The sequence below is a fragment of the Varanus komodoensis genome, unplaced genomic scaffold (genome assembly GCF_004798865.1).
Source record: "Varanus komodoensis strain SLA01 unplaced genomic scaffold, ASM479886v1 scaffold4, whole genome shotgun sequence".
NCBI classification, from domain to species: Eukaryota; Metazoa; Chordata; class Lepidosauria; order Squamata; family Varanidae; genus Varanus; species Varanus komodoensis.
In genome coordinates, this window is record NW_025335941.1 from 33,791,170 (window position 1) to 33,805,079 (window position 13,910).

The window sequence follows — 13,910 nt, forward strand, 5'->3', positions numbered from 1 at the left end:
TAAATATTTAGAATACATCCATTCAATTAAATCTTATAATGTTTATTGACTACTTTTATAAAATATATTGCCTGTATATTCAGTGAATATAACTTGTTCTAGGCTAGTTGTAATCAGCTCTCTAGATGCTATATATTGTCTCATTTTAAACACATTTTAAATACCTACCAGTAAAACATGAGCAGCCCAAGCTTTTGGAGTATGAATAATGAATGTCAGTAATGTTAAAGAGATTAATAATAAGGATGCAAAAGCATCAGATTTTAGGTAAACAGAAGGCACTTCCACTTATGCAGGGTGCCCCCTGTCCCCAGTTTCTGCTAGGTTCCTTTCATGTCTCATTGCACTGTTCTGGAAAGGTCCCTGAGCTTGGGTCACAATGGCTAAGAAGATGAAAATGTTGTATTGTACAAAATTCAATTTCATCCACAATTCTTCTTCATGGTCTCCGTGTTTCAAACATATGGACTCTGCATGGAACCTTTCTCAGGAAGCTTCCATAGTTGAGAAATTTTTGTCATGAACATTTCCTTTCCATTAGGCATGATCTTATTAGGTTCCTGCCCATTTCCTCAGTTCCCGTTTAACTACTGTAGTGGTGTCTTGAGGAAGCTGTCATGGGTTGAATTGTATATTAAGAGTCTGAGTTTCTAGTTTTTGTTTCTTTTGTATTCTATTTATTCCTTGCTTTTCTGTTTGTGGCATGACTTGTGCCCTAACCCTAACCCTCTTTAAAATGTGTCTGTTGTGAAAGTAAGCTCCTTCCAACAGACAGCTCCTCTCTGTGCTTTTTTTGTTAGGGAAAGTGTCACTTTCTGGATACCTGTATTCTCTGATAAACAGTTTCAAGGACTGATTCTAGCTAATGCTAGAGCCACTCAGAATATGTTTATGTCATTCACAATTTAGAAATAATTTATGCTTATATAGACTGAAGATTGAAAGGGCTGGTACCACTTTTTTACACCTCACTTTTCCTGGAACTTTGTCTGAGTTCCACTGAGGTGAGATGTTTTGTTGAAATCCTGTTTCTTTTCATATGATTCCATTGGTTTTGCTCCAGACGGCTTTGTTTATTTTTCTTTTAAAAACATTTTATTTATGTTGTCTATCCCACGTCTTCATTAAAATGATGATAATTACTAACTCAAATGTAAATTGTGAATCCAGTATATTTAGGACAACCACAGCTGCACTTACACAGGATCCTAGGGCCTCTCTGTCACCATCTCTTCTGCCACCTAGATAGGCAGCTAGACAAACTTAGAGGCACATTTAGTTGTTGTTGATGATGATGATGATGATTCGGTGGAAGAATAAGGGAATGTAAAATTATCTCTGTCCTCCTACTTTGCTTGGTTCTTATCAAAGAACTGCATTGCTTTGTTCTTACTGGCAGATAAGATAGATATAGATACTCTTGTTTTGAAAAAAAATGACATGATTTTTTACATCAGTTAAATAAGTTCAATTTAATCACTAGATTTCATCTGTTACTGTTTGTAGCATATGTTCTACCATTTCAGAGGTGGCAAATGATGGAGACTTGAATTAATATTATTTAGTGTTAGTGTGCCTGAAACACTAGATTGCCCCCTTTGCCCAAGGCTTATAATAAAATGTATATCAGCATATTGCAAAATGAAAAGCCCAATCTCATAATAAGATAGTCTTGGTTGAACTTCTGAACTGTAATAGATCTGCCTTTATATCAGTCACGCAGCAACTATTAAGACCATATTCTTGGCCTGATTCCTAAATTACTTAGGGCATCTGTGCAGTTTCTTCTTTTTTCCCTTCATTATCTTTACAATAATTCCTCCTCCTTCCACATGCCTCCAAACTTTATGCAGCTTTCCTAAAGTGAATCCAGGTTAGTCCTATGCTTTTCAATTTCATTTTAATCTTGTTTTCTCACAGAGTACTGATAAAATTTTCAGTAGTATGTGCTTGTATTCATTGGCATTCATTGGCAACTAAACCAAAACATTTAAATCAAAATTGAATTGATCAGATTATGTTGGAAAACAAGTCAGTTTTTTATTAATTTTTGGAACTGTAAATTAAAACACTAAGTATTACATCATCCTATAAAATTAGGGAGCTTAGTGTTTCTTTGTATCAGTAGAACCTTATTCTACCGGGGCGATTTGATTTGTAGTTTGTATTCATATACTTTTTGAAAATGCATAATATAGTCATTAATTAATTAGAGCATAAGAAAAGCCATGCTGGACCAGACCAGTGGTTCATCTGGTCCAGTACTTCATTCACACAGTGGCAAACCAGCAGTCAACAGCTTCTCTTTCCCAGTCTGCTTTCCCAGACTGCACAGCAGCTCGTGTACACAGGCATGTTACTTTGATAATGGAGGTAGCACCTCAGAATGAAACATAATGGAATCTACACTCAGAATAATATATAAAATATTGGAACACCTTAAAAGCATTGAAATCTGCAAATTTGTTACATTTATATTCTGCCTTTTTTCATTTCAATAAACTCAAGGCAGATTACATCATTTTCCTTTTCCTCTCAAACTTATCCTCAGCCCAACAACCCTGTGAGGTAGGTTGGGCTGAGAGTCTGTGATAGGCCAAAAGTCACAGATTGGCTTCATAGCCAAGTGAGGATTAGAACCAAGATCTCCTGAGTCCCTGTCCCATGCTCTTAACCATTGCACCACACTGATTCTTATCAAATCTTATGCTGAAAAATTTAATAATAATAACAATATGCAGTAAGCAAGGGAACAGCAGCAGTTAAAAACAAAACATAAAAACTTTATTTGCCACATGTTTCAAAAACCTATTAGAATGAAATGGTAAAATAAGAGAGAATTAACCACACATTTTGAAGGCAAAGCATGGAACAGTAATCTAACAGCAGTTACTGAAGGCCCTTTGCCCTTTCCTACTTAAATATCTTGATGCTAAATAGAACACAAAGAAGGGTCCATTTTTCTGATTTTAGGGAGTTGACTGGATGATATAAGAAAATAAACCAGGAATAACCCATTTGGGGCTTTAAAAGTAACTACCAAAACTCTGAACTGTGTCAGGAAACAGGTGGATAACCAGATCATCTATTTCTTTCAAGACATATGTCACCTTTAATTATATTAAATTATTTTCTTCCTGAAGATAACTTTTCAACTCATTAAAGACCTATGTTATAATCATAGTTCTTTGCTTATGTTACCATTAATGTAATTGTACCTTACAGAATATGTTCTGGCAATGAATAATTAATTGGTTAGTATATATAAATTCATAAAGTTTAGAATATAACTGTTGCTGTATCTTAATTGATAAAGGGTAAGATGTCAAATGGATTTAAATATGCAGCTAATGGTTCATACAATGTTGAAATAATTGCTAATCCAGGCCAAGCATACTGTGGCTGATGGTGTGACTCTATCATTTTATTTATTTTTATTTTTGGATTTATATCCTGCCTTTTTCCTACAAAGGGCTCAAGGCAGCTTACATCTCCTCCTCCATCTTATCCCCACAACAACAACCCTGTGAGGTAGCTTGGGCTGAGAGTCTGTGACTGGCCCAAAGTCACCCAGTTGGCTCCATGGCTGAGTGGGGACTAGAACCCAGATCGTCTGAGTCCCAGACTTGCACTCTTAACCACTACACTATTACTAATGTGTTTCTTGATGTGAAATTTGTACCACCTGTAAGGTAAACTATTTTGCACTAGCATGAAAAGCCTCTAGTGCAGCATGAAGCCAGTTGTGTCTGCTAGTGTGCAGCAGAAAACATTGTGAGCATTTGCAGTAGAGGATGCCTGTGCTGATGTAGTTTGATTTATGTTGTATCAAATAGGACTTTTGTTATGTTTCTCTAACAAAACTTACCTGTGTAAAGACACAGAGTGGATAGGATTGTTCTGTATTTGCATGTTGATAGAACCGAATCAAACAAGGCAGAGTTTTCAGTAGACGGAGACAATATAGGAAAAAGTGGTCAGCAGCAAAGTGAAATAAAATAGTGAACTGGAAAGAAAAGGGCCATACAGACACAGCTTCCAGTTCTTACATTGCCCCACACTTTTGCCTTAGAAAACTTATAATACCTTCAGTTACCTCCTAAGAGGGTAGCTTGAAGGTGGCAACACAGGAGAGAAGGCCTTACCCAATTATGGAATGAACTCACCAGTGAAGTTTTAGTTTTATCTTTTTGGCTTCTTGTTAATACTTTTTTCTGTCTCATACATTTGATAGCATATAATGAAGGTTGCTAAGCCCAACTACATATAATATGAATGGCACAACTAGATAAATACTGAAAGGAAGTTTAGTGGCTGAAATGTAGAAAAGTAAAAGCACATTCTGATACTGAAGAACACACACAACTGGAACACAGATCGTTAGAAATATGTAGTGCTTTTTTTGTCATAGAACGCACAGGAACGGCATTCCAGCACCTTTTATCAACAGATTTTCCAAGTTTTAAAAGTAACTTTTGAAAATTTGATGTTTGGTCCACGTGGATTTGAATCGCCCTGCCAAGCATAGCAGGTCGGCGGCAAAATCATGCGAGCTGCTTGTGTGTCAAATCCGATGCATGTGTGCTTCACCCGTGCTGGTTGTGATGGCGCTGCTTGGCTAGTGATCGGTTGTGTGGTCTCGCACTGAGTGCTTACTGCGGGCGGTGACCGTTATGTTTTGTTGCACAACTGACGTGTGTGGGCATGTGTACAGCGATTGACTACGTTCGAAAGGTAAATAATTTCATAAGTTCCGGCACCGTTTTTCTTACCAAAAAAGCACTGGAAATAGAAATCAAGGAAACTGTAAAGTAAGAAGTGAAGCAATTAAATGTTACAGTACTTGATGTAAGCAAACTAAAATGGACTGGAATGTGGCACAAACACAAAGTGTTTACTGTGGAAATAACAAGCTAAGAGATGGACTGGCACTAATATTAAGGCAAATTGTAGCACAACCAGTAAAGAGGCTGGAATGCAAAATCTGACCTAATAAAACCAGTCAGAATTCCTTGAAAATCTATCAACATTATCATAATTCAAATCCATGCCTCAAAAACAGAAGCTGAAGATGAAATAGAAACCTTTTATGCAAGCATCCAAGGGTAAATTGGTAAGACACATACAGTAACAAGACCAGAGACATTATTAGGTAATAAAGCAAGAAAAACCTGTAAGAAAAAAGAAAAACCTAGATGGATGTCAGAACAATCACCACTGATTGCTAAAGACAGGTGAGAAACAAAATAATGGTGGCAAGCTCTCAGTAGTTGCCCCCCATCTTTAGAATAAGCTCCCCAGAGAGGTGCATCTGGCTCCATCAATGTTACCATTTCAGTGCCATGGAAAGACGTATCACCTATTTTCACATATCAGCTGATTTAAATAATAATAATAATAATAATAATAATAATAATAATAATAATCTTGTTTTTAACATAGCCCTGGTTTACAAGTGTATTTTATGTTATTATGTATTCATAGTTGCTTATTAATGTTTATGTAATTATCTTAATTTGTTGGATTATGTTTTTATATTATTGATGCTTTGTTAATGTTTTTAGTATTAATTGATTTCAGAATGTTGTTGTTTTAATTGTTGCAAGCTGCACTGGGAGCCCAATAATGGGCTATAGTAGGAACAAATATATTTTAATAAATAACAGCAAAAGGGGAAAGAAATATGGTCAGAATGCTGAATTCAAATTTTCAGTTACTATCACATCAGGACAGAAAGAAAGAAAAAATAATTATTATAATGGCCAGTGCAAAGAAATAGGAAAACAACAAAAGAACCTCTTCCAGAATATCCAAGTAATCAAACAGTGCTTTCAACCTAGAGTAGAAATGTTGAGAAACAGCATTGGAATGTGCTATCTGACCAAGATAAAATAGAGATAAGGTGTAAGCAGTATAGTTCTCTCTTTCTCTCTCCTTTGCTGGTATGACATGGTGGTGAGAATGCTGTATTAGGGACCCGGAAGATCCACATTTTAGTTCCTTCTTATCCATGCAACTAACTGCGAGGCTTTGGACCAGTCACTCTCAACCTGACCTAGTTCACCGTTAGTGGACTATGTAAGGCATCATGAGTTCCTCTCAAGAGGAAAATGTGAGATATAAGAGGAATGTGATAGTCAAATAATGAACTAGCCAGACCAGATAAAAGGATGACAAGCACCATCAAAAAAGAATCCTGTGAGAAGAAACTTCAGTATTAGAAAGCAAAGTAAAAGCTGCTCTGATGATGAATAAAGCATTCAGGATTAATAAAACACCTGGAATAGAAAGGATACCAGTAGGACTATTAGAAGCTGCAAATACTATCAGGAACATACCCACAAATATGAAAAACAAAATAATGGCCCACAGACTTCAAACTTTCAATATGCATTGCATTCCCCTAGAAAGGAGAAACTAAGGGGTGCAGCAACTAGAGGACTGTTGCATTAACTGTCATGTAAGTAATGTAATGCCCAAGGCATTGCATGAAAACAATTTATCCTATATGAGGAAAGAAATGCCTGTCATTCAAGCTGGATTCCTAAGAGGAAGAAACACTCACAAATATACATTGGCTACTGCAGCTCACCAAAGAATTTAAAAAGATCAGTCAGTCTATGAATTATAGTCTACAGCAAAGTATTTGATTGTGTAGATCATGAGAAGCTTTATTTCCTGAAAGACATAGGTTTGCTTTAACATTTGATTGTCCTGACAAGTAGCCTAAGTTACGATATATTCTGCTAGGGCAGAATATGGAGTAAAACAAAAGTCTCCTATAGGCCAAGGCATCAGATGGGGGTATATTTATTTCTTTATCTGTTCAATCCATACACAGATATGGAAAGGTGAAGATACAGAAAAATGATACACAGATACAGAAAGGTGAAGTAGGATCAGAAGAAAAAGGAGTGAAAATGGCAGGTGATGAATTGGCAATTTGATTAGATGATACCATATTATTGGCAGAAAGCAGCAGTGAAGTAAAATGATAGCTCATGAAAGTGAAAGTTCAAAAGCAGGGCTATAGATGAACATTAAGAAAACCAAAAAGCATGGCTACAGAAGAATGATAGAGAAGACCAAATATGAGAGTGCTCAGTTTCATAAGGGAAGCTATAGTCTTGAGTTTACAAGAGCTGAGCAGGCTGTTAAGGACAAAACATTTTGGATGGAATCCATTCATAGGGTCCCTATAAGTGAAAGACATCTTGACATGAGAAAAAGAAAGGCTTTTTTTTCTGGCAAATATTTTCATTTGTTATCAACAAAGAAATATATGCAGAATCGCAACTACGTATTTCCTTGTCACTGGCATTGGCTTTGGGCAATCTTGACAGTAGCCATACGGGGAGCTTGGTGCTATTGCAAAGTGACTCACTCACTACTTCCCTGGACCCACAATCGGATCTGCTGCCTTGAATTTAGACAACATGACAACCTGTAGTGGCTTTAGCCAGAGTTCGTCAGGGTTATTTGTTGCCTACAAACTAGCCATGTGCCCAGGTTCACACAACACACATGATGAGTTGGCAACTCATGTGAACAAGTCTATAGGTTAATAGTGGATTAAGCATCCCACAGTTAAAGTACAATTGTTAGTTTAGCTTTGAACATTTGAAAATGCTGTTGAACATGCATAGTACATGCTGAAGTAAATTATGGATAGATGAACACATCATTTGCCACCATGTACAAACAGCCAATATTAGTTTGTGTGAATAGCTTTCAATGTTTATCCAAATTTTGTTTTTGAACTAGTGGTTAATTCTAGACTCATGTCATAATGGCTAAGCTGTTGATTTCATTGAACCTGCTCTAATCCCAGTTCAATCTGTTGGAAAAAACCTAAATCTTTAGAAATATTTTTAGAATACATTCATAAGTAAAGCATAGTAGGATTTTTCCATTGTCTCAGTATCTTATATTAAAATTGTGTTAAGATGTTACAGTTCAATTAATCTTATCTCTGTAAAGTAGCATAGTTCTGATCAATGTTAAAAAGATGGAATAACAAATAAGCACAGATCATGAAGCATATCAAATACCTATATAATTTTGAAACTACATTCCTGCACCAAACATTTTGATAGTATTCAAAAAGTAATGTCTTATATTAAATAATCATTAAAGAACTTAAATAAATACTTTCTGGTATGCATTTGCAGATAGGTGTTTATCATTGGGAAATAACATCATAAGGGGAAAAAAGCAAAATGGGGGAAAACCTATTAAACATGTTTTCCTAATTATTTCCTAAACCCAAACATCTCCTTTCAGATTGTTGTGACTGAGTAGCAGGAGGCCTTTTTTAAACAAAAAGTTCCTAAGTTAAAAGGGTCAGAGTAGTGACTGTAGTAGCAACTATACTAGTAGGCTAGCTTATACTTGTATGCAATCTGTGTTCAGCTTGGTCATGAGGATTTAAAACATTTGTAGAAAAGTATTTTGAAACAAGAAGAGGAAGTAGATGCTCTGTGAAATGAATTAAAATGTCTGATGTGAGTTTTAAACAAGATTATTACGATAAAATTGAAAAAAAAATGTAGAAATTGCTTTTTCGACTCATGAAAAAAATGATGCCAGATGTGCTAGTTTTCCTGCTTGTTATTTTCTGGATTAGGTCTTTGTTTTCCCTTTGATGCCAACTTAGAAACAGGGGTCTTTGCTGACATGATTTCTTTCTCCTGTTTTGTTTTATTGGCAGGCGAAACCTCACAAAGCTGTCTCTCATATTCAGTCATATGCTTGCAGAAATTAAAGCAATTTTCCCTAATGGCCAGTTCCAGGGTGACAACTTTCGCATTACAAAAGCTGATGCTGCAGAATTCTGGAAAAAGTTCTTCGGAGAGAAGTGAGTATCATTTTTTTCACATATTCAGTTTGTCAGTATAGATTGTACAAAGAGTTTTCAATATGCCTGGTGATGTGATTTTTTTAAAATCAGAGGCCTGTTTCACATAATGTATTGGTTTTTCCATCATTTACATAATTTTAAACAAGTATGTATGTAGACAAGGACATAAATATATGTTGCTTTAAGATTATTGAGACTATAGTTTACAATAGTCTTTGTATATTATCCTTTTTCAGTTCACTATTTTCTTTTTTTCTTCAAAAGTTTTATTATTTTCTAATCACTAAATTATTATAAAGACTTCAGACATACTGTGTACAAAGTCTTATTTCTCTCTACAAAATGTTATGTATTTTAGCCCATATGTAGCCATTGATAGAAAAAGTCCCATGCTTTTTGGGACTTTTAGAGTCCCAGTTAGAAGTAAACTGTATCTGCCTTTTTCCTTAAGAGATAATGTCAGTCTATCCATTTCTGCACAGTTCAATATCTTATTCAGTTCACTATTTTCATTAAGTAAATTGACACATATAAAATGATTTATTTTTACAATGACTTCAGTTAGATGTAACTGAAGAAGACTAACTGAATCCTTGAAAAAAAAAACTGGCTTTTCTAGTTTTTGGCTTAATTTGAACTAAAAGCATTGTGAACATTGTTTTGATTACATCCATAGGGAATGGACTATGTTTCAGTGGTAACACTTATACTTTTAATGTAGAAGGTCTCAGATTCAGTACCTGGAATTTCAAGGTAGGGTTAAGAAAGATACCTATCTGAAACCCTGAAGAGCTCTTTAAGTCGGTGTAGATAACACTGTGCTAGATGAACCAGTGGTTTGAATCTATATGAAATAATTGCCTATGTTTGAACTTTTCTTCCAAATTTTGGAAAAAAAATTATCCTGGGTGAAAAAAGTATCATGGCTTCCATCATTAAATTGTATGATACATTTTCCAGAACTAATGAAGGAGATGGACTTCACATTCAGCAAGGAAATGTTAATATTCTTTGCAAAGGCTCATTAGTGCAAAACAAGGCATACTTGCTATTTTCTCCAAGACTGCTGAACATGTAGCAGCTTGAGAGACACGTGAGCAGAAGTTGTTTTTATACCACAATTTAATCTTCTCTTTAAAGAATTGCCTAAAACCTAAGGGATATGAATTGCCATTTAATCTGCATGGTGGTATGCCATAGATCATGTCTTTTATAGCTGTACTTGTTGTGACAAATTAGTCTGCAAATGCTTCTTTGTATTTTTCAAGTTCTCAAGTACAAAGGAAAGTGACAGCATTCTAATATTCAGTCTTACTGAAATTAACGTTATACTATTAGGTGAATTTCAACTCTTACAAGGATGCACAGCCCAAACTTCCAAATAGAGTAAGATTTTGATGTCTTTACTTGATCCTACATGACTCAAGAAAATTGCTTTAAGTTTATGATTATGGACAAAATGTCAGTGCTTAAATTTTTAGGGCAACTTCACATTTTATTCACCGTGGTAGGAAAAAACTTCTTTCTGCTGTTCTTGTTCCAAGTCAAGACTTGCCGCAGAGGAACAAATAAATTGGATTATTGGACTTTTGCTAAATGTGCTTACATACAATAATTTAGCCTTGTAAATCCATTTTTAGCTAGAAGCTTCTTTTTGGTATCATGAATAGGGTTTAAATATTGGCATGTCGACTACAATAGGGTTATTAACAGTGGGTACAGTGAGTTAAATGAAATATTAGGGACCCACTTTGAACAACAAAATGCATCTCATTGCAGGTTATTTAACCCATGACGAGCTGAAGTATTTCTGAGCAACAATATTTATTTGTGTCTTATATTTATATCCCGCCTTTTTCCCTTTCAAGGAGGCTTACATAATTATCCTTCTCTCAATGTTACCCTCACAACAACCACCCTGTGAAATAGGTTGGGCTTGAGAGTATGTGACTGGCCCAAAGGCATCCATGTGGTTCCATGGCTGTGTGGGGGCTAGTTCTTCTGAGTTCCAGTCCCTCACTTTTACCCACTATATTTTTTTAGAGTTGCCAAAATTAACTAAGGGAACAATCATGTGGATCTTAGACATTTTCTAAAAAATGCAATTTGGGCAAAGCAAGGAAGCAAAGATTGCCTCCGTTGCTTCTCCAGTTCTACATTGGATAAATGTGAGCTGAGCTTCTAAGTTAGGAAACTTAGTCATATCCATAGGATTGTGCCCAAGACTTGCTTTTTAAAATTTTAATTACCATCTCTTTGGGGAGCTGGTTCCCCCTGACTTTGGAACCAGCTCCTCAAAGAGTTTCACCTGCTACCTTCTCTGTACTCCTTCCAGTGCCAGACAAAGACCTTTTCATCTACCCAACATTTTAATAATTAAATAATTTTAAGAGGTTGTAGGGCATTTCTTGTATTTTAACGCTACTGTGCCTTTGGTTTAAATGGAGATTGTTGTGGGATTTTTCTATATTTTTCTGTGTTTTTATTGTAATTTTACTGGTGTAGCATACATGTCCAATTTAATATTTATTGTGTATGTTATTATTATATTATACATTTGTAACCCATTTGGAAAGTCATATTGGCTAATGGGTAGGATAGAAATTTAATATATACACACACAAAGAGAACAGAAACTCTATAGCTGTCTCCTTTACTAAATTAACATTTGTTTTTAAATTGCATCTGTTGCTGAATTTCTTCTGTTCATTGTGGTTTCCTGTTTTTCATAAACAGAAAAAAAGTGTTAAACTTAAAAACTTACCTTACCACAACACTTGTGGATTTCTCAATTTATACTTTCAGTATTATGCAGGGTGCCATCTTCTAAGATCTTTGTGAATGTAATAAACCTGTCTGACTTTTAGGTACTATAAGAACTACCTGATCAGGTTGCATAATTAGATTTTGCATCTAAGCTTTCAACATAAATCTTTTCCGTGCAGGATAATGTAAAGTCAATGTAACTCTAGTTTAACTGGTTGTGCTAGGAGATGCACTTAGGAAATCTGTTCTTAAAAAGTGACAGATTTCTTGGAAACCACTTTTTAAAAGCATTCTATTCACATCTGTAATTGCTAGAATAATTCTGGAGTCCTTTACTTTAGTATTAATCACTTTACTTAGTGATCCATTCCAAGTACTTTTTATACCACACTTCAGTCATAAGCCCAGGATTGGTGTAAAAAGAAACTTTAGATGTCCCTGGTTGAGTGGCTAATATATTAATATTTAATTGAAATAATCTTATGAAAGGGAGATGCTCTTACAGGTCTTGTTCAGAGAAGTGGAGCATTCAGTGGGTGTTAGTTGTGGGGAATCCCTTCACAATTACCTTCATGATTATTATTTTAAAACTGGCATTGTTTTATACAAACAACATGATAACTTACACTCAGGGCTTGAGGGTGGGAAGAGGATGCGTTACTGAACTTTTGGTTTGGTGTTGGGCAGGGAACTGTGACCTTTTTACCATGACTAATTTAATGTTAGTTGGTGTTTTTCTGGGGAATCCTGAAAAGAAGGCTAGTGATCCCTTTTGCTATAGCACATAATTTATGGAAACAAGCAGTTTGACTTGGATACTCACCATTGTATGTGTAGATTTAAAAAAATGTTGAAATCACAAACAATTTTTTTCTGGGGGTAGAAAATTGGTGAAAAATGCAGTATATGCAATAGCTACTTTCTAACCAAACCTAGACATAGTTTACAGCATTAATAATATTTTTGCATATTTGTGAAATTGGCAGAGCACTACATATTTATTCATTTAATGGTGTTTAATCCTAGATATGTGCACACCTATTCAGTGATAGGTGGCAGAAAGCCCTCCACAAAAGAATTCCAGTATTTATTTATTTATTTATTTTTCTATCCCATTCCCCCTAGTGACTCGGGATGGCTTACAATAAAGCGAGTAGAATAAAACAATACACCACAGCATCCAACAATTGAAATGCTAAAACCCCAGATAAAATCAATTAAACATCAAAATAATGGGAAAATAAAAAGAGTTTTGCCTTATGGCAAAAATATTGTAATGTTGGCGCCAGGCAAACCTCTCTGGGGAGTGTACTCCATAGTTGGTGTGCCACTGCAGAGAAGGCCCTCCTCCAGGTAGTCACCCTCCTAAATCTCCTTCAAGGAGTGATACTGAAGCAGGACCTCTGCCTCAGATCTCAAGGGGTGGGAGGGCACATAAGGAAGAAGACATTCCTTCATGTTTTTCAGACCCAAGCCATTTAGGGCTTTTTAGGTGATCAGCAAAACCTTAAATTGGGCCCAGACTACAATTGGCAGCCAGCGTAACTAATAGAGGACTGGCACTATATGTGAATACCTGCCCATCCCCGTTAACATCCTGGTAGCTCTATTCTGAATTGAATTATCCAGACCATCTTCAAGGGCAGCCCCACGAAGAACACATTACAGTAATCCAACCAGGAAGTTACCATAGTGTGGGTCACTTTTGCAAGGCAGTACTCATCCAGGTAAGGACACATGTGGTGGATCAGCCAAAGCTGAAGGAAAGCACTCCTTGCCACTACTGCCACCTGAGACTCCAGGGACAGTTCTGGGTCAAGGAGCACTCCCAAACTGGGAAGCTTTAGGTGGAATGCAACCCCATCTAGGACAGGGCTGAAATCACTTGCCTGGAGGGCTGAACTGCCCACCAACAGGACCTCTATCTTGTCTGTAGTAAGGCTCAGTTTATTGGCCCTCATCCAGCCCATTACCTCACTCAGGCACTGGCTCACCTGGACTAGATGTAAAAGAGAGGTAGAGCTGGGTGTCATCAGCATACTGATCACTCCACTGACCAAACCTCCAGATGTCCACTCTCAGCAGTTTCATGTAGATGTTAAAAAGCATGGGGGATAAAGTGGAACCCTGCAAAACTCCATGGCAAAGTTGCCCCAGCACCACCTTCTGGAATCGGCCAGACAGGTAGGAGTGGAACCACTGCAAAGCAGTGCCACGAACTCCCAACCATCCAGCCTATCCAGATGTACACCATGGTCAATGGTAACAAAAGCTGCTGAGAGGT

The 13,910-nt window shown here is 36.3% G+C and overlaps 1 protein-coding gene across 2 annotated transcripts in view; it reads left to right on the plus strand.

Annotated features, from left to right (window-relative positions):
- Positions 1-13,910, plus strand: part of CBLB (Cbl proto-oncogene B) — an 84,217-nt gene that overhangs the window by 25,935 nt on the left and 44,372 nt on the right. For both annotated transcript variants that reach the window (XM_044441357.1, XM_044441358.1), the window contains exon 4: positions 8,711-8,857. In XM_044441357.1, coding sequence (XP_044297292.1) covers positions 8,711-8,857 — 147 coding nt within the window. The remainder of the gene's footprint in view (positions 1-8,710; positions 8,858-13,910) is intronic.